General features: G+C 38.7%; 1 protein-coding gene across 1 annotated transcript; it reads right to left on the bottom strand.

Annotated features, from left to right (window-relative positions):
* Nucleotides 1-8,238: 8,238 nt before the first annotated feature.
* Nucleotides 8,239-22,004, bottom strand: LOC128237115 (uncharacterized). The gene is made up of 16 exons (XM_052952336.1): nt 19,394-22,004; nt 18,714-19,164; nt 18,405-18,600; nt 18,015-18,155; nt 17,601-17,783; nt 17,180-17,426; nt 16,900-17,032; nt 16,536-16,716; nt 16,002-16,232; nt 15,680-15,796; nt 15,377-15,431; nt 14,000-14,196; nt 12,441-12,549; nt 12,059-12,141; nt 11,589-11,751; nt 8,239-8,484 (listed from the first exon to the last, which is right to left on the bottom strand). The coding sequence occupies exons 1-16, from the start codon at nt 22,002-22,004 to the stop codon at nt 8,438-8,440; spliced, it is 5,145 nt and encodes a 1,714-aa protein (XP_052808296.1). The 3' UTR covers nt 8,239-8,437.
* Between the last annotated feature and the right edge of the window lie 609 nt (nt 22,005-22,613).

A 22,613-nucleotide genomic window follows, 5' to 3' on the forward strand; every position in this document is an offset into this window, starting at 1 on the left:
TTCTCAAACTGTTCTTAATCTATTACTTATCATTCTAAAGCAGTTCTCATTCTATTTCCTATCATTCTAAAACTGTTCTCATTCTATTACCTATATCTCTAAAACTATTCTCATTCTATTACCTATCATTCTAAAACTGTTCTCACTCTATTTCCTATCATTCTAAAACTGTTCTCATTCTATTTCCTATCATTCTAAAACTATCATTCTGAAACTGTTCTCATTCTAATTCCCATCATTCTTAAACTGTTCTCATTCTATTCCCTATCATTCTAAAACTGTTCTCATTCTATTTCCTATCATTCTAAAACTGTTCTCATTCTATTTCCTATCATTCTAAAACTGTTCTCATTCCATTTCCTATCATCCTCAAACTGTTCTTATTCTATTTCCTATCATTCCGAAACTGTTCTCATTCTATTTCCTATCATTCTAAAACTATCATTCTAAAACTGTTCTCATTCTATTTCCTATCATTCTAAAACTGTTCTCATTCTATTTCCTATCATTCTAAAACTGTTCTCATTCTATTTCCTTTCATTCTAAAACTGTTCTCATTCTATTTCCTATCATTCTAAAACTGTTCTCATTCTATTTCCGATCATTCTAAAACTGTTCTTATTCTATTTCCTATCATTCTAAAACTGTTCTCATTCTATTTCCTATCATTCTGAAACTGTTCTTATTTTATTCCTATCATTTTAAAACTGTTCTCATTCTATTTCCTATCATTCTAAAATTGTTCTCATTCTATTACCTATCATTTTCAAATTGTTCTCATTCTATTACCTATCATTCTCAAACTGTTCTCATTCTATTTCCGATCATTCTAAAACTGTTCTCATTCTATTACCTATCATTCTAAAACTGTTCTTATTCTATTTCCTATCATTCTAAAACTGTTCTCATTTTATTTCCTATCATTTTCAAATTGTTCTCATTTTATTACCGATCATTTCAAATTGTTCTCATTCTATTACCTATCATTCTCAAACTGTTCTCATTCTATTTCCGATCATTCTAAAACTGTTCTCATTCTATTTCCTATCATTCTCAAACTGTTCTCATTCTATTTCCTATCATTCTAAAACTGTTCTCATTTTATTTCCTATCATTCTAAAACTGTTCTCATTCTATTTCATATCATTCTCAAACTGTTCTTATTCTATTACTTATCATTCTAAAGCAGTTCTCATTCTATTTCCTATCATTCTAAAACTGTTCTCATTCTATTACCTATCATTCTAAAACTGTTCTCATTCTTTTTCCTGTCATTCTTAAACTGTTCTCATTCTATTTCCTGTCATTCTCAAACTGTTCTTATTCTATTACCTATCATTCTAAAACTGTTCTCATTCTATTTCCTATCATTCTAAAACTGTTCTCATTCTATTTCCTATCATTCTAAAACTATCATTCTAAAACTGTTCTCATTCTAATTCCCATCATTCTTAAACTGTTCTCATTCTATTCCCTATCATTCTAAAACTGTTCTCATTCTATTTCCTTTCATTCTAAAACTGTTCTCATTCCATTTCCTATCATTCTAAAACTGTTCTCATTCCATTTCCTATCATCCTCAAACTGTTCTTATTCTATTTCCTATCATTCTAAAACTGTTCTCATTCTATTTCCTATCATTCTAAAACTATCATTCTAAAACTGTTCTCATTCTATTTCCTATCATTCTAAAACTGTTCTCATTCTATTTCCTATCATTTTAAAACTGTTCTCATTCTATTTCTTTCATTCTAAAACTGTTCTCATTCTATTTCCTATCATTCTAAAACTGTTCTCATTCTATTTCCTATCATTTTAAAACTGTTCTCATTCTATTTCCTATCATTCTAAAATTGTTCTCATTCTATTACCTATCATTTTCAAATTGTTCTCATTCTATTACCTATCATTCTCAAACTGTTCTCATTCTATTTCCGATCATTCTAAAACTGTTCTCATTCTATTACCTATCATTCTAAAACTGTTCTTATTCTATTTCCTATCATTCTAAAACTGTTCTCATTTTATTTCCTATCATTTTCAAATTGTTCTCATTCTATTACCGATCATTTTCAAACTGTTCTCATTCTATTTCCGATCATTCTAAAACTGTTCTCATTCTATTTCCTATCATTCTAAAACTGTTCTCATTTTATTTCCTATCATTTTCAAATTGTTCTCATTCTATTTCCTATCATTTTCAAATTGTTCTCATTCTATTACCTATCATTCTCAAACTGTTCTTTTTCTATTACCTATCATTCTAAAACTGTTCTTATTCTATTTCCTATCATTTTCAAATTGTTCTCATTCTATTACCTATCATTTTCAAATTGTTCTCATTCTATTGCCTATCATTCTCAAACTGTTCTCATTCTATTTCCGATCATTCTAAAACTGTTCTCATTCTATTACCTATCATTCTAAAACTGTTCTCATTCTTTTTCCTGTCATTCTTAAACTGTTCTCATTCTATTTCCTGTCATTCTCAAACTGTTCTTATTCTATTACCTATCATTCTAAAACTGTTCTCATTCTATTTCCTATCATTCTAAAACTGTTCTAATTATATTTCCTATCATTCTAAAACTGTTCTCATTTTATTTCCTATCATTTTCAAATTGTTCTCATTCTATTACCTATCATTCTCAAACTGTTCTCATTCTATTTCCTATCATTCTAAAACTGTTCTTATTCTATTACATATCATTCTAAAACTGTTCTCATTCTTTTTTCTGTCAGTCTTAAACTGTTCTCATTCTATTTCCTATCATTCTCAAACTGTTCTTATTCTATTACCTATCATTCTAAAACTGTTCTCATTCTATTTCCTGTCATTCTAAAACTGTTCTCATTCTATTTCCTATCATTCTCAAACTGTTCTTATTCTATTACCTATCATTCTAAAACTGTTATCATTCTATTACCTAGCATTCTAAAACTGTTCTCATTCTATTTCCTGTCATTCTAAAACTGTTCTCATTCTATTTACTGTCATTCTAAAACTGTTCTCATTCTATTTCCTATCATTCTAAAACTGTTCTCATTCTATTTCCTGTCATTCTAAAACTGTTCTCATTCTATTTCCGATCATTCTAAAACTGTTCTCATTCTATTACCTATCATTCTAAAACTGTTCTTATTCTATTTCCTGTCATTCTAAAACTGTTTTCATTCTATTTCCTATCATTCTAAAACGGTTCTCATTCTATTACCTATCATTCTAAAACGGTTCTCATTCTATTACCTATCATTCTCAAACTGTTCTCATTCTATTTCCTATCATTCTAAAACTGTTCTCATTCTATTTCCTATCATTCTCAAACTGTTCTTATTCTATTACCTATCATTCTAAAACTGTTCTCATTCTATTTCCTATCATTTTCAAATTGTTCTCATTCTATTACCTATCATTCTGAAACTGTTCTCATTCTATTTCCTATCATTCTAAAACTGTTCTCATTCTATTTCCTATCATTCTAAAACTGTTCTCATTCTATTGCCTATCATTCTAAAACTGTTCTCATTCTATTACCTATCATTCTAAAACTGTTCTTATTCTATTACCTATCATTCTCAAACTGTTCTCATTCTATTTCCTATCATTCTCAAACTGTTCTCATTCTATTCATAGAATATTAATATATTCATATTATATAGTATGTATGCACTGTGCTGCTTGTTGAGTTTTGTGCTGTTCTTCCATGTTTCTTGTTTGTGATCTTATGATTTATGTCCAGGGCCATTAAACCGGGTTTATGTTTGGACCTTTTGGCAGTTTTTGTTAATAAGCTAGTTTCTGTAGCTTTTCGCATAAATATTCATTTGTATGTATTTGTGTTTTGTGTAATTGTTTAGTCTAAAAAATACTGGTTAAACGAAAGGAAAACACTCTTATTATGTACCAGTATAGTGTAAGTAAGCACAATACGAAAATGCAATGTTAATAATACGTTACTCACATTTAAATATCTTAAGTGCTTTAACGTTAGCCGATCAATGCATTTTTGTCATGCATAATCTAGCAGATCTGGCAAATTCTATTTAAAGCTATTATTTTTCATTTTCTTTATTTAGCATTCGGAAGCGCACGCCTGCCAAATGGGATGGAAACAGCTGGGCGGGGTCTGTTACAGCCTGACGGCCGGCACATTCTCATGGACGGCTGGAGACAGCTACTGTAAAGGCATTGGTGGCAGCCTCGCATACATCACCGGTAACTAAAAATGTGATTGTATACCTCAGACCTAGTGATTATTCATTAAAACAAATATGTGCATATATAGCTTTGAAAATATCGAATCTAATTGAACCTATGTTAATAATTTCACTTCTACCCCTTTATAAGGGCCCTGATTACAAACTTGCTGAACTCTGTCATATGTATGTCTCCACAGGCGATGCCATCAGCTTCATACGCGGCATGCTCTTTAAACACGTCTTGAACGACACGGGAGTGTGGATTGCGTCGCCCGGAAACCAGCATGGCTGCTACGTCATGACGGGTCCTGCCGGGGCGTTCGGAAACAGGTCGTGTGAAGAGAATCACCGTCTCGTCTGCCAGATATCGCCGTGATCGCGGGTCGTGTATAGCTGACAATTAGATTTTTTTTGTATTTTTTATATGAACTCTGATTGAATTGATGCACAAATAATGATTATGACTTTGTTATTTTTATATTACAAACGTCCTTTATTCATTTTTTTTTTAAATCCTTTTAATATTTTTTTACAGTTGTAGTATATAACGGAAACTGTTGTCTGTTTCTAAAGTTTAGCAATTTCGGAATAAAATCAACTTTTATAAAGCAATCCTTTCGTGTATTCGTGTGAATTCAAGAATATTGGTTTGAGGTTGGTTACGGTTCACGGGGTGTCATCTATGATTAGTGATGCGATCTGGTGCATTTCGGAACTCTTGATTACTTATACAACCATTAAATAAACTCACAAGTTGATTTAAATAATACTACATTTGCAGTATGAAATAAATAAAGACAAGATCCCAAAACGCATTAAACTTACAAACTTAAAACTTACAGTAATTATTACACAATTAACATTCTACCTTATCATAGTTTAGCAACGTGCTACACCTCTATCGATGGTTTACATTATTCTATCACCAAGTTGACCTGCAACTGACGCCGGCTGTATGGCCGTAATTGATGAACACCGTATTGTATCAGCAGCGGCCACCGTCCCTGACCTTCCAGATGATTATGATGATGATGATAATGATGATGATGATGATGATGATGATGATGATGATGATGATGATGATGATGATGATGATGATGATGATGATGATGATGATGATGATGATGATGATGATGATGATAATGATGACCTAGACGTAACAGTGGAACATCAGCATAGTATAATACACTTTGCATTCAATAAGCTCTGGGCGACGCAAGAAATTACTGGACTGTAGAGATAATCCTAAGCTATTCTGGGATAATATCAAACGTGCCAAGGGGATTACTCTAAATTCAAATGACTTAGTTTCTAGCGGTGAATGGTATACATATTTTGAAAAACTCTTCTCGATCAACATAGACAATAATAATGCTAATACGTTGAACGAAGATTTTGCCCCTTTACAAAGGGAGGTAAATTCAAATGTGTTAAATCTACCAATTTCCCATTGCGAAATTTTACACAGTATTCGAACATTAAAACAAAATTGTTCGACAGGGACTGATGGCATAGGAATAGAAATGTTCAAATGTACTATTCATAAAACATTGTCTTACCTGCACAAACTTTTTAATGGGATTTTTGAATGTGGCGATTTTCCAGAAAGTTGGAGTGAAAGCATAATCACCCCGATTCACAAAAAAGGAACTAAATCAGATCCAAACAATTACCGTGCTATATCGTTAAGTAATACGATAAGCAAGATATTTATAAATATCTTGTCTAAAAGACTAATGAACTGGTGTAATGAAAATGATATTATAGACGAGTCACAAGCTGGATTTAGGCGTGGGTATTCAACCAGCGATAATATATTCAACCTACAGTCAATTATACAGAAATATATTACTCGAAAGAGGGGGAGATTCTACGTATTTTACGTCGATTACTATAAGGCCTTCGACAGTTGTGATCACCATAGACTCTGGGAGTGTCTCTCACGTTACACCATAAATGGGAAATTTCTTAATTTTTTTTCAATCCATGTATAGCAGAATGAAAGCGTGTGTTAAAGTCGCAAATGGTCTGACAGGCTTCTTCGCGTGTAATATAGGCACAAAACAGGGGTGTTTGAGCTCGCCGATAATTTTTGCATTGTTTATGAACGATTTAGTTCATTATTTACGAATAAATACTAACAATGGCATCTTTATCTGTGAGGAAGTTGATAAACTGTATGCTTTTATGTACGCTGACGACGTCTCAAGCTTCGCAGAAACGGCTGTGAATTTGCAACGCATTATTAATAATATAGCGGACTTCAGCGATAAGGTTGGCATGAAGGTTAATACAGAAAAATCACAAGTTATGGTCTTTCGAAATGGCGGACCACTGCGATATTACGAGCGGTGGAAATATAAAGGGGCGCAACTAGAAGTGGTACCATATTACAAATATCTTGGCGTTTTTTTCACACCCAAACTATCTTGGACAATGACGAGAGAAACATTGGCTAAGCAGGCTCAAAATGCAGTTTATAGCATATTTAACAACCGTAAACACTTCGGTTTCTTTGGACCAGATGAAGCATTTAAACTATTCGACGCGATGGTTGTACCTATTTTATGCTATTCGTCAGAAGTATGGGGTTATGAACTGCCAGACTGTACGGAAAGAATACATATAAACTTTTGCAAATATGTGTGTGGATTAAACAAAAATGTAGCAAACTTCTTTGCTTTAAGTCAATGTGGGCGATTGCCAATTTCAGTGACCTATCAGACACGTTGTGTTAAGTATTGGCTTCGACTTACGGATATGCCAGAACATCGGTATCCCAAACAGTTTTATAACTTGCTCAGAAACCATGTCAATTCTGGTAGATCCAACTGGGCTACAAATGTAAAACGCATGTTATATAAGTATGGATTTGGATTTGCTTGGCTAGCAGATGGTGTTGGAGACTCAGTGATATTTCTAGCAAAGTTTAAGAACAGGCTAAAGGACTGTGCATTTCAAGACATACATTCGAAAATAAACAGTTCACCCAAAGCATTGCATTACAAGGAATTTAAGACTATGCTTGACACTGAAAGATATTTAACATTGGAGTTACCTTTCTTACTGAAAAGATCACTGTCAAATTTTAGATGTTCAGGGCATAACTTGATGATTGAAAGAGGCAGACATTTAAATGTTGACAGAGAATTTCGATTTTGTGCATTTTGTTTAACACGTAACGTGTATATCATTGAAGATGAGTTTCACTTTCTTGTCATATGTCCACTGTATGAATCGATAAGGCTAGAATGCTTTGAAACTGTATGGTTTCATAGGATTCGAACTCTTGCATTATTTTACTGTATGATGTCTGATGTTAGAGAGAGACAAATATTTTCACTAACAAAGTTTCTACATAAAGCCAACATGTTGAGGCAAACTTTTATTGAGTGTGATAGACGTGGCTAGTCTAGTCTGTACCTGTTGTATTTTGAACAATAATTAATATATGCTACAACGAAATGGAAACTGAATATGTTAAGACAATATGTATTTAAAAGCAATAACATTTCTATATATGCATGTTGTATATTGAAGTTTGTAAATATGAGTATACAAGTCATTGACAATATGTTGTTGATTAATCTCTTCTGTTCTATATCTAAAATGCATATAAATATATATATAAACCTGTGTATTTTGGGCCGGTGGCCTTTAATTGCAAATAAACACGTATCGTATCGTATCGTATATCGTATTCCCCATTACATTGAAGCTTTTAATCTTCGTCTCCGTGCAACATAATTAAGTACAGTGTCGTTTTGCCAACAGTACCTTGCAGTACTTTCAGTGCTTTGATAATGTTCTACTTCCTTCCCTAAGCATGTGTTGCATGAGAAGCGGTAAACAAAGCAATACGAATAAAGGGATTCGTATATTGTATTTGTCAATTACACAGCGCTGGTCTTTTTATATACATGAGTGTGTTCTTACGATTATAAGCAGTGTACATTCTACGGCACCATATCATTTAGTTGGCTGAAACAACTAAGTCGAAAAACATTTTTAGAATTTATTTAGTATAACAGAGGCAAATCAGAATCAAACTTACATAAATAATATAAAAATAAAAATAAAACATATAGAAGAAGCATTGAAAAGGCACTATAACACATATTTCAAAACACAGATATGTTGTCTATCATGATCGGTGCAAGTGGGGTAAAGTATTAAAATTACAACTGCTTTCAACAATCAACGTGACAGCGGTGAGACGTTACCGTAACGCTGCTGTCTACGACACGTTCATGGCGCTCATAAAACTTATAGACTCCACGTCACCTGAAAAGTCAGTAATTTTAAAAATACATTCAAAAAGGCATATTTTCTCGGATTAAAATGAACGCATCAAAGTATTAAATAATGATATATTGATATATTTTCGCATTAAATAATAATTTATTAAGTAATTTGTTACACTGACAGGAAAAGTACACGCCCAGTAGTGAATGTGAAACAAGTTCAAAGATGAATCCTACAAAAAGCGCCTTCAGCCCTCGATGTGTAAGTCTTATATGAACAGGCGAACCCCGTTGGCTCAAACTGACTAGGTACTACACTGTGCACCGGTCTCAGAACTGACCATGTACTACACTGTGCAGCGGTCTCATAACTGACCTGGTACTACACTGTGCACCGGTCTCAGAACTGACCATGTACTACACTGTGCACCGGTCTCATAACTGACCTGGTACTACACTGTGCACCGGTCTCAGAACTGACCTGGTACTACACTGTGCAACGGTCTCATAACTGACCTGGTACTACACTGTACACCGGTCTCATAACTGACCATGTACTACACTGTGCACCGGTCTCAGAACCGACCATGTACTAAACTGTGCACCGGTCTCATAACTGACCTGGTACTACACTATGCATCGGTCTCATAACTGACCTGGTACTACACTGTGTACCGGTCTCAGAACTGACATGGTACTACACTGTGCACCGGTCTCAGAACTGACCGGGTACTATACTGTGCACCGGTCTCAGAACTGACCTGGTACTACACTGTGTACCGGTCTCAGAACTAACCGGGTACTACAATGTGCTTCGGTCTCAGAACTGAACTGGTACTACACTGTGCACCGGTCTCAGAACTGACCTGGTACTACACTGTGCTTCGGTCTCAGAACTGACCGGGTACTACACTGTACACCGGTCTCATAACTGACCATGTACTACACTGTGCACCGGTCTCAGAACCGACCATGTACTAAACTGTGCACCGGTCTCATAACTGACCTGGTACTACACTATGCATCGGTCTCATAACTGACCTGGTACTACACTGTGTACCGGTCTCAGAACTGACATGGTACTACACTGTGCACCGGTCTCAGAACTGACCGGGTACTATACTGTGCACCGGTCTCAGAACTGACCTGGTACTACACTGTGTACCGGTCTCAGAACTGACCGGGTACTACAATGTGCTTCGGTCTCAGAACTGAACTGGTACTACACTGTGCACCGGTCTCAGAACTGACCTGGTACTACACTGTGCTTCGGTCTCAGAACTGACCGGGTACTACACTGTGCACCGGTCACAGAACTGACCGGTTACTACACTGTGCTTCGGTCTCAGAACTGACCGGGTATTACACTGTGCACCGGTCTCAGAACTGACTTGGTACTACACTGTGCTCCGGTCTCAGAACTGACCTGGTACTACACTGTGCACCGGTCTCAGAACTGACCGGATACTACACTGTGCACCGGACTCAGAACTGACCGGGTACTATACTGTGCACCGGTCTCAGAACTGACCATGTACTACACTGTGCAACGGTCTCATAACTGACCTGGTACTACACTGTGCACCGGTCTCATAACTGACCTGGTACTACACTGCGCACCGGTCTCATAACTGACCGGGTACTACACTGTGCACCGGTCTCAAAACTGACCATGTACTACACTGTGCACCGGTCTCATAACTGACCTGGTACTACACTATGCATCGATCTCATAACTGACATGGTAATACACTGTGCACCGGTCTCAGAACTGACCTGGTACTACACTGTGCACCGGTCTCAGAACTGACCTGGTACTACACTGTGTACTGGTCTCAGAACTGACCAGGTACTACACTGTGCACCGGTCTCAGAACTGACCTGGAACTACACTGTGCTTCGGTCTCAGAACTGACCTGGTACTACACTGTGCATCGGTCACAGAACTGACCGGTTACTACACTGTGCTTCGGTCTCAGAACTGACCGGGTATTGCACTGTGCACCGGTCTCAGAACTGACCTGGAACTACACTGTGCTTCGGTCTCAGAACTGACCTGGTACTACACTGTGCACCGGTCTCAGAACTGACCGGTTACTACACTGTGCTTCGGTCTCATAACTGACCGGGTATTACACTGTGCACCGGTCTCAGAACTGACCGGGTACTACACTGTGCACCGGTCTCAGAACTGACCATGTACTACACTGTGCAACGGTCTCAGAACTGACCTGGTACTACACTGTTCACCCGTCTCAGAACTGACCGGATACTACACTGTGCACCGGTCTCAGAACTGACCAGGTACTACACTGTGCTTCGGTCTCAGAACTGACCGGGTACTACACTGTGCACCGGTCATAGAACTGACCGGGTACTACACTGTGCTCCCGTCTCATAACTGACATGGTATTACACTGTGCTCCAGTCTCAGAACCGACCTGGTACTACACTGTGCACCGGTCTCAGAATTGACCTGGTACTACACTGTGCACCGGACTCAGAACTGACCTGGTACTACACTGTGCACCGGTCTCAGAACTGACCATGTACTACACTGTGTACCGGTCTCATAACTGACCTGGTACTACGCTGTGCACCGGTCTCAGAACTGACCTGGTACTACACTGTGCACCGATCTCAGAACTGACCTGGTACTACACTGTGCACCGGTCTCAGAACTGACCTGGTACTACACTGTTCATCGCACTTACCGTGTACTACACTGTACATCATCTCAGGACTAACCTTGTACGACAATGTACATCGGTCTCAGAACTTACCAAATACTACACTGTACATCGGTCTCAGAACTTACATCGGTCTCAGAACTAACCGTGTAATACACTGTACATGATCATCTTTGTGACAACTGTCTCGGCTGTACATTTTTTTTGTAGTAACACATCATCCAATATTTCATGTTTAAAAGTTAACAACGATGTCTTTAATCACGTTAATGTTAACAAAATCTTGAACAATCGGCCCATTTGGTGCTAGTTACGTTTTGTCGCATAAACCGTTCATACATCAGACTACGTTGACTTACCTTCATCTAAGTACACTTTGATCGTGCGTTATTTCCCGTATATTGTATATCTATTATTAAAAAGTATGATAAATGTACACTACGATTATACTCACGTGATAGCCTGTCCTGGCGGTCAGAGCGAAGAAGTCGAGCGAGGGTGGCGATGGTGGCCTGATCTCCGGCAGACGCCGACCACTTCTCGAGGCTGGAGTAGCACATCTCCTGACCGGAACCGCCACGGGACTCGATACCCTCTATATCTGTCTTAGGCACACCCTGATATACAAGCGGTTCATGTATTTTTAAATGTTATGGTGGGTTTGGCTTCTATGCGTCTCCCTTGAATTGGCTTGAAGTTTAATGTCATTGTATATAATAATATATAAACTTTGTACCTTATTTCAAATAAAGATAAGTGCATCCACGCAACAATGATAAAATATGGTTTTATGAAATTACAGAAAATATATGAAAAGTACGATATTTATGTTCAAAATCTAGGATTTGAAACATGTATAAACAAATATACATACACTCTTACAAGACAAATACTTTTTTAAATTATAATGAACACAATACATACCAGTTTGTTTGCGAACTGCTTCCATTTCTGGAACACGTCGTGTGATTTTGCTACTTTTACAAACGCCTGTTTCAGATGAGAGGCTGAAAAAATGGGTCACGTTTGGATGCAGTTAAATAGCAAGGTCCATACTGATGAAATAATACAAAACTGCCCACACCTGTAGGCAGTAAATGACTGCTGAGTATACTCTTTGGCCTACCGAGGTTCTTCCAAGACAAACTCATTGTTGTATTGCGTGGCTTTAGGGAACACAATTATGTCGGAAAAAAACAAAAGTTTTTTTATCATATACCCGACTTTAAATAAAGATTCTTGTATATTGTATATAGGAAAACATGGCACCAGGATAACAATCGAAATCAAACAGCACGTGTCTTACTTCTGGCTCCATTCGCTCGCTCCTCCCGGTAGCGGATGCCCTTCTTACGTACGTCCTCCGCGAGGTCCTTCCGACCGACCGCCTCCAGCGCGTTTACAAGGATCTGGACCTGTCAACACACTCTAATACTAAAGTTTGGCAAACAAAAAAGGCTTAGGGTCAGTTGAAGCAGAGTTTGATGTTGCCGAAAAGGTTTTGTACTGTGTACAGACATGACGACAGTTTGCACCAGGTCTGTGTAAAGTGTTTGTTTTCAATAAATCAGGTTCTCAGGGAGGTGGCAACATTAAGAAAGATTTATGAAAAAATGGCGGTACATATCATAAGTTTCGACTGTACTATATGTTTGAGCATTGACCATAGGTTTTGCACGCGACTCACCTTCTCATCATATTGACTTTCCGAACATTTGTGACCTTGACCTATGGTCTAAATAGCTAGGTTTTGCACGCGACTTGCCTTCTCATCATATTGACTTTCCGAACATTTGTGACCTTGACCTATGATCTAAATAGCTAGATTTTACACGCGACTCGCCTTCTCATCATATTGACTTTCCGAACATTTGTGACCTTGACCTATGGTCTAAATAGCTAGGTTTTGCACGTGACTCGCCTTCTCATCATATTGACTTTCCGAACATTTGTGACCTTGACCTATGGTCTAAATAGCTAGGTTTTGCACGTGACTCGCCTTCTCATCATATTGACTTTCCGAACATTTGTGACCTTGACCTATGGTCTAAATAGCTAGGTTTTGCACGTGACTCGCCTTCTCATCATATTGACTTTCCGAACATTTGTGACCTTGACCTATGGTTTAAATAGCTAGGTTTTGCACGCGACTTGCCTTCTCATCATATTGACTTTCCGAACATTTGTGACCTTGACCTATGGTCTAAATAGCTAAGTTTTGCACGTGACTCGCCTTCTCATCATATTGAATTTTTGTGGTAAATTAATCTTAAAACTTCAACGCATGATGACAAATGTTATTTACAAGTGAGTTCATCAAGTTAACAGAAAGTATAACCGTCTTTTATTAACAGTAGAGTGTTATGAATGGCACAATATCGCCATCCTATAGAAATCATGTGTCAACTTATATTAAACTTTATTCTAATTTTCAATCAAGACACTGGTCAAACGGAGCGATGCATGGACAAACGAACTGTAACATATTCTCTGCTGTCCCAAACGATAAAGGGCCACCACCGTCTATAATCAACTGAACATTGATTATTGCATTAAACTTATATACATATTCATAGACAATACAATATATGCAAAGTCATACATTTAGGCAATTTTTTTAACAGAAGAGTTAAACAATATTACGGATAAAAAAGAGAGAGTAAAAAAAGTTTCCTTAGCTATTTGCATTTTATATGAACTTTTACAGTTTAATTAGAGTTTTCCTCGAATTTTCTGATAATGAATTGACAAATGAATTTTTGCTTTGGTTGCCCACGTGTTTTTATGTCTTTTTATATATTTGGTTTTTAAGTCTGAATATTTAATAAAAATTGGTAACTGTGAATAATCGTGCTACCCGAGTACCTTATCTACTGCCCGGGGCACGCGCTTGGCCCACGTGAGTAGCATATCGTATCTGGTGTCCGCCGTGTTCTTATTCACGTGCTGGCGGAGGATGGCTTGAATGCGCACGGGCCGGAGGGAGAGCTGCGCCGCAAGATCCCGCCACTCCTGCCCAAGCTGGCCCGCTATTAGCCGCAACACACCGTTTGTCAATGGACCTGAAAACCCACCGGACATATATCATACATAATGTGGAAACCCACCGGACATATATCATACATTATGTGGAAACCCACCGGACATATATCATACATAATGTGGAAACCCACAGGACATATATCATACATTATGTGGAAACCCACCGGACATATATCATACATAATGTGGAAACCCACCGGACAAATATCATACATTATGTGGAAACCCACCGGACATATATCATACATTATGTGGAAACCCACCGGACATATATCATACATTATGTGGAAACCCACCGGACATATATCATACATTATGTTGAAACCCACCGGACATATATCATACATTATGTGGAAACTCACCGGACATATATCATACATAATGTGGAAACCCACCGGACATATATCATACATAATGTGGAAACCCACCGAACATATATCATACATTATGTGGAAATCCACCGAACATATATTATACATTATGTGGAAACCCACCGAACATATATCATACATAATGTGGAAACCCACCGAACATATATCATACATAATGATGGACCTGGAAACCCACCGGACATATATCATACAAAATGATGGACCCGGAAACACACCGGACATATATCATACATAATGATGGACCCGGAAACCCACCGGACATATATCATACATAATGATGGACCTGGAAACCCACCGGACATATATCATACATTATGTGGAAACCCACCGAACATATATCATACATAATGTGGAAACACACCGGACATATATCATACATAATGATGGACCTGGAAACCCACCGGACATATATCATACATAATGATGGACCTGGAAACCCACCGGACATATATCATACATAATGATGGACCTGGAAACCCACCGGACATATATCATACATTGTGCTCACATCTGCATGGAGAAGCTAGGGTGTACGATTGATTTTGACGTTATATATAGTCATTCGGATTTTCATTACGTTTCCATGTACATGTAATTATTTCTTGAGGTGTTTATTGATGTTGTTTTTGCTATTTTTTGTGTCACTTTTTCTATATCCAGGTTGTAAAAGTGAAGGATATCGTGAAAGCAATGTCAATTGAAAAGAGTATGAACAGAAATAGTAACATTCATTTATCGTAGGGGCGTCTCGATATTATTAAATTATTGTGTAAAAGTTTTAGCTTTTGAAAGGCTATCAATGGTATACCTTCTTTCAAGAACAACGGCGCCTGGTCAAGCGGCTTAGGAGGCCCGGCCTCAGGCTGTTGTGGATATACAAAATAGCACGTAAATACACAGATAACCACACTGATAACTGCACGGGTTAATACACTACGGATTAGGATTGAGAAGGTTGATACTAAACTGATTTGATACTCTTGATAACATAGAGCCATGGCGTACATGGATAAACTATTTAGCTTAAATGTTGATATATAACATAAACGAATATTGATAATATGCAGAAGAATGTGGCTTCTGCAAGAATACTTCTCGCGTCTTGGCATACCTTAGGCAACTCCACGAGTAGCTCGGCAAGAAGGATTTCAGCCTCAACCATTTCTGGTGGAGTGTTCTTGGGTGCGCCCGGCGTGGGTGGTCTTGGTATCAGTGCCGTGGTCAAGATCTGTTTAGGGGTAATACATGTCTATATTAAACTGCAGAGTGATGTCATGCTCAGTCCATGTTACACTATAAAGTGGTGGTATATTTGGTGCATATTTAATTTAAGTTACACTAACTGAACTAGTTGCTTCCGAAAGGCAGCGATTTACGCGTTTTTTAACGACAATATGAATCGATAAGTTTAAACATAACCCCCTTTGAGTTACCTGGACAAAGCCGCGGAAGCATTGCAGCCCCTTCTGGGCGAAGACGTCTAACTCGCACACCAGGAAGTCGCGAAACGTCCGTATGTTGCTGTTGAAGATAAATGAGAGGCGGGGTGATTTGCTCGTGCAGGTCAGGTTACCCCTGAACTTAATGTACAGCTGCTGTCCCTCGTGGAGCTGAACGTCCGTGCTTGGGGCCGGCCCCTCCGTGTACCCAGCCTCCTCAAGCGTCTGTAGAGAGAAAGGGCGGCCAGAGCCCACAATGGCATAAATGATGACATAAAATGATTTAGCTGATAACATAAAAACATACAAACAGGACTAACATTATCATACGTAATAATAAACGCATTTAGGTAATCTAATTGAAATACATATTTATATAGAAGAAGAAAGTTTATTCAAGGAAAATTCATATTATAATAACGTATTTGCCATTTGATATTCGTTTATTTACACTCGTTATAACTCGCCATTCACAAAATGATCAAGTCGTCCATTAAACCGTTGCTTTATCTCATGTTTGATGCTGACCTTTAACGTCCTGTCGGTCTTGTTTGAGAGCGTGCACGCCACCCGCACGTCTAGGACGTTAGACTGACGTTGACGTAATATAATTTTGACGTTACGTCTCTTCGACGCCTGCTCGAGTAAAGTGGCCATCGTCTCAACAGCGCGGAGCTTCTTTCCGGGCTTCGTCCGCAATAACAACAACCTAACAAATAAAAGATAAGTAGTAAAAGTACTTTAGCAAAAACACGTTGAGAAAATTATACGTAACAAAAGTCATGTTTATATTGAAGTAAACCACTGAACATCGTCCACACGCATGCATAACAGCGAAGCAAATGCAATTTTCTGATAAAACAATTTCAGGACATATATATTAGTGAACTACCTGTCGTGTGGCTTAGTTATGTCGAAATAGACGACGTCCTTGCTCTTTGGTTGAACGAGCATGACGTCATTTAGGACGCTCCATGCGCCATTTTCTTCCCTTGTGAGAACGTGCACGTCGTCGGTCGACTCTTCTGTAATTACCATCAAACGTTTACATGTAAATACGCAAACACTCGTATGCTGTAAAGTCATCTTATAGCAATGGTACTTCTACTCAACGACGTTTACCAACGAATTGTTTATTGCTATGGACCAAATAGGGTACACAACCAGCATACCTTCCTTCGTTACCGAGGCCCGGGCGGTTGCCGGGCGGGAGTCGACGGCCTTGGTCTCACGGACACCGGCTGTGGCGGGCCGCCTCTGTACTTGTGGCAGGGGAACAGTGACGGTAAGAGGCTTGAGTAGGTGCGAGGCGGGTGGCAGACGAAAGTTGACGAAGGGGCTGGCCGTCAGCAAGTCTTCGCACTCCTGGGGAGCCCTTGTCCGAATATCCGTCACCGCGTTCATGTCTAGTGTGTTCACCTATATAGTTAATATAGAAGAATAATGTATTTAGGGGTCTTTCTAGAATTTTTTTTTATCTTTTGTGATGTACTGAACGGGAAACAAATATCTACTCAGAATTGTTTAAGATAATAGGCATTTCAGCTGCCTTTACATTAGTTAAATGTTTCTTTACATCTAACTGGGGTCTACCTCCAGCGTTGCGTTCACGTTGGACCGGAACGTTCCGGCGCGGTTCAGGAAGAAAAGGCGGGAGTCGAAGCTGCACGTGGGTTTGTTACCGCGCCGCGTGAACGTCAGAGTGTCACGCTTCGGTCGCATCACGACGGCGAACGTCCCCAGCTCGCGACATCGGCATTCAACAAACCGTACTTCCTGGGCAATCAAATCAAGACATGTGCTTAGCATGGTATTTAAATGTTTTATAAGAGGATTTGTTTTGGCGAATTGTTGTATAATAAATACGTTTAAAATAACATAATTCTATAAGAACTTATATGATTGCATTTCCTTTCCTCCACATTTGTTATACACAAAACCTGTTAAATTACAGAGTATTGATATCCGCTTAATACAGTTAAATATCAATACGATATTTGAACTAACTCTGTACTCGTCGAAATACACGTCGTTGGTTGGCAAGACGAGCCACTTTCCTTGCGGTGTGAGACAGCGGACGGCCGTCTCCTTGCCCGTGGGCAGTCGCGAAAAGCTCACCGGAAATGAGATCGACATCGGCTCGTCAAACTGGAAAACACAACGGTTGTCGTACCGGGTGCTATAAAGTGTCCTAATTATACAATCATACATTGATATCGTGTAGGAAACATAGTTTTGTAAATGCTTAATTAAAACATTGCAATATCAACATCAATTTAATTTCAATTTTACGAACTTGAATACTGCATGGGTGCTTGTGTGGCTTTAAAATATTGTTAATTCTAAACTGTTTAACATTTTCGCTCAAATGAAGATGAACATGGTTATGCCACATACAGAAAACTTCATCTCTGGGTCTGTCTGTTTGATGTTTACAATATTGCTGACGAGCTCCTCGGCCTCGTTTAACACCAGCACGCCAGTTGATTGGTCGAAAACCTCACACTTGACATCTGATTTGCGCATGCTTCCCTCGATGGACCGGATGATAACACCGATAGGTGGCCGAAAATCAAAACCCTTCGCGTCGAATCTGCAATGCATTGATCAAACAGCAGAAATAAATATTGAGCAATTGTCAAACAGTAGCTGGAAGACGAAGTCGATGGACAAAACAATATGAAAGAGGGTAACGGTTTAACTCACGAGAAAATTGGCCAGTTTTTCGGATTTTTCCTTTCTAGTTCCTTCCTCTCTTTTTCCTGCATGAACGTCCGTCTCTCGTCAGCCACATCTGTGCCTTTCCTCGCAGCCTCCTGATGGATCTTCATTTCTTCCTGGGCTTTCCGTTGTGCGTCCTGTTCAGCCTTTACTCGCGCCCGCTCCTCTGCCCGCCGCTTGGCCGCTTCCTCCGCCTTGCGTCTTTCCTCCGCCGCTATGCGGGCCTCTTCAGCTGCGGCTATGGCAATTTCCGCCTGTGCCTCTGTACGTCGTGACAAGGCTTCCGCCTCGGCAGCCTGGGTCTCCATTTCCGCTGCCAGTTGCTTAGCCTCCGCCACTCCTTTGGTTGCCACCGCCACCGCGTGTCGCGCCTCCGCCGCCTTTGCCATCGCAGCCTTTTCCTCGGCATTGGCAACATCTTGTAGCCTATCTTTTTCTGTAGGTAAAGAGAAAGGAATATTAGGTATAGGGGGCTCATCATAAGAATAATTATCAAAATAAGAATGGAATATTTGTTCTGTTCAAATGGTATGGAGTTACACCGTTAATTGTTTTCACTTACAATTCAGGAGTACCTAATGACGAGCGTACAGTTTAAAAGATTCTGTACTTATCCCATCTGAAAAGGTACACTACTAGTTTTACACAAACACAAATTGATGTACCTTTCTCCTTTTCTGGTGTTTGGTCAATCCAGGTACTAAGGTCTTCTTGTTGAAACTTTCGTGTTATCTGGGATCTTACTTCCTCGGTATCTTGTCTAAGTTCCTTTAAGTGTTTATTAATGTTAGAAGACATTACACCAGCTTTCTTTAGAGCTTCATTTACTGAGAGAAAATCGCCTCTAAATTTCCCTAAATCCACTGTAAAATCCTTCAACGTCTGTACTTTTAAAATGTCCGAGTAGTGTTTCATCACCATTGTCATGCTTTTTAACAGCGATGTAACCTGCGTCTCCAGCTCTGGTATGCTGTCAATATTTCCATCAATTTCTACATTTCTTTCCAATAGCTGTTCTAATGGACTTAACTGTTTGACTGGTTCTGGAGATGGTTCTTGTTTCGTTGGTTCCGGGGATGGTGGCTTTTCAACGACCGGCAAATTTTCATTGGTCACATGTCCATCTGATGTGTCTTTCGTTACAGACTCTTCTTTCATTTCAGGCGGCCGATCTTTGCTTTCAGAAGTCTGTAAATCATTTGCATTTTTTGTCTCAGATGTATCTTCGTTAGTGGAATTGTGGTCAATGCTTTCTGTATTAGCTTGTCCTTGTTCGGTCTGATCAGAAATTACTGTTTGCTCGTTTTCGCTCTTAATTGCTTCTTTAGGTTCTTCAATTTCCTTTGTTTCACTCACTGGTAATTCCTTATCCTTTTCTACCACAGCGGATTGTATATCTTCATTTTCCCTAGTTTCATTCAAAGGTGTTTCTTCAGTTTTTTCTGCCATGTCTGATTTATCCTCGTGGTCGTTATCTTCACTATACGCCTCTGAATGCACTGATCCTGTCTCCTCTCTTTCGTCTATATTTTCCTCTATCTCTTTGTCCTCTGTTTCCTCAACTGTATCCTCTGGTTTGTCTTCGGAAGGTATAAGATCTTCTTCTACCTCCCCAACTGAGTTCCTTTCGTCTGTAGACCTTTCTTCCGATATTTCTTCAGGTATTTCTTGTCCGTTTGGGTTTCCAGATAAGTCCGCCTCATGTGACGAACTAGGAGCTTGAAAATTTGACTCAGATAGTTCACTCTCTGTTATACTTTTCTTGATGTTTGTTTGTGACACTGTAGGTATTCCTTCTTCTGATATAACAACTTTCGTCAAATTGTCATCAACTTCTTGACCGGTCACTTTTTCAACTGTTTCGTTACTGTCATGCGTCTCAGAATCGTCATGTTGTATACCATCAAGTGATTCACTTTCGTCATTTTCTTTAGATATGTCACTATTGTCTAGTTTTGTTTCTTTAAATATTTCAACGCTTTCTATTGCGTTCTCAGTTTTTAAATTATTTTCACCTTGCTTGTCTATTGTAGTATGCGGTTTCTCTGTCACATTTGAAACCTCGTCATTTGTGTCGGATTTGTCACTAACAGGCTGTGTAAGGGATTGCTCGGGTAATGGAATATTACCTACATCAGTAGAACCATTTTGAGCACCGTTTCCATCATTTGCTGCTAAAGCAGGGTCCCTCGATTCCTTTAGATCATCTCGTAAATCAGATTTCGTGTTCACCGATTCCGCACACTGTGGACCGTTGTCGTTCTTCTGATATTGGTTCTTATCGATCCTTGCAGTTCCCTCTACGTCGGTGTCTTCGGTAGGTAGAACCTCTTCTATATGGCCAGATTGAGAGGTACTTTCTTTGTCTATATTATTTGATTCAACTCCACTGATTTCATTGATGAAATCTGATTGCTCGTCAGATGTGAGGTTTTCTTTAAGGAGTTTTTCGTCTGAATGAGTTTCTGTTTCTGGCACTGGTTTTGGAGAATAGGCAATTGCTTGAGCCTGTGAATCAGCTAAACATTCTGAGTCGCTATTAGGTACGCCATGATCTTCGTTTTCGTATTTCTCCGACGACAACTCCGGTGTGTGTTTAAGTTTTGCACTGTCAGTGTTTGTTTGTTCCTGTTCAGGCGTTTGACGTCCACCATGTGCTTTCGTGTCAACGTCGGTCTCTTCTGTGGAGATTTTGTCATCGAGTGAATTATTGTGATCGAGAGGTCCGCTTTCAAGACGTTCAGACGGTTTACTAGTTTCACTATCAGCTTGAGAAGGGTTGACAGTAACAGGAGCTGTCTCAAGTAAGCCTTCGCTGTCTGTGTTAGCGTTTTCACCTAAGGTCTGTTTAGTATCACTGGCGATGTTGTTACCTACTACTGGTACACTCGCTTCCTCATCTAATACTGCGGAATGTCCAGGATCATTTAAAGGTCCAGTGTCCAAGTCTTCATTTATACGTGCTTCCTGTTGCTTCTGTTCTATTCCACACCCACTAGACGTCAAGGCTGAATCCTTAGCTTGATTTTCTGATTTAATATCTATATCGCTATTTACATTATTTAACTCTTCACTCGCAATATTTAATTCAGGATTTTCCGACAATTGATTTTCATTGATGATATTATCATTTTGGTTCAATAACTGATTGCGCACTTCACCGGTATCACTCGTTAAAGAGGCACCTGTGTTACTGTGAGACACGTTTAAACTGTCGTCGTTGGATAACTGGTCTGTTTGTCTATTGGAGGTCGATTTTAAACTTTCTTCTGCCATTATTAGAAAAATTTCTATTCAAAGATAGTCAATAGATTTCCAATTGATACCAACAATCAACAATCACACTTCTTTAAGAAAACCTCCATTGTATTCCGAAGTATACATCTACGAAGTTTTACTTTTATTGGATCAGTCATAAGAATTAAACTGAACATGGTACTTTAGTTTTAATCTAGGAGAACTAATGCAATTAAACAATGAGGCCCAAACAACGCAATTAAAAATAAATTCAAACTTAATTAAAGAACCTAATTGCAGTGATTGCAGTAATTTTGTGACGAAGATACAACGGAGAAAATTAAGCGAATTTGTTTCCTTTAATTTGTAAAAAATGACTTTACGCTTTCTATACCCCAGTGGTAAATTGAGTTATTTAGTCTCAAACGGAACTTTATGGCAAGTTCTATGTAAGCATTTAAACATGAAATACATATTGAATGTTATCATATAAATCTTACTCGTTTAATGAAAACGAACCATTACTATGCGTTTAATGGCAAGTCGTACATAAAACAAGACATTTAAAGCGGTTCTGCTTTTGATCAAAAGAAAATATGATTAAGATATATATAATTGTGAGGGAAACTACCGACGACGCAGAGCAGG

This window comes from Mya arenaria, chromosome 6 (genome assembly GCF_026914265.1).
Source record: "Mya arenaria isolate MELC-2E11 chromosome 6, ASM2691426v1".
Taxonomy (NCBI): domain Eukaryota; kingdom Metazoa; phylum Mollusca; class Bivalvia; order Myida; family Myidae; genus Mya; species Mya arenaria.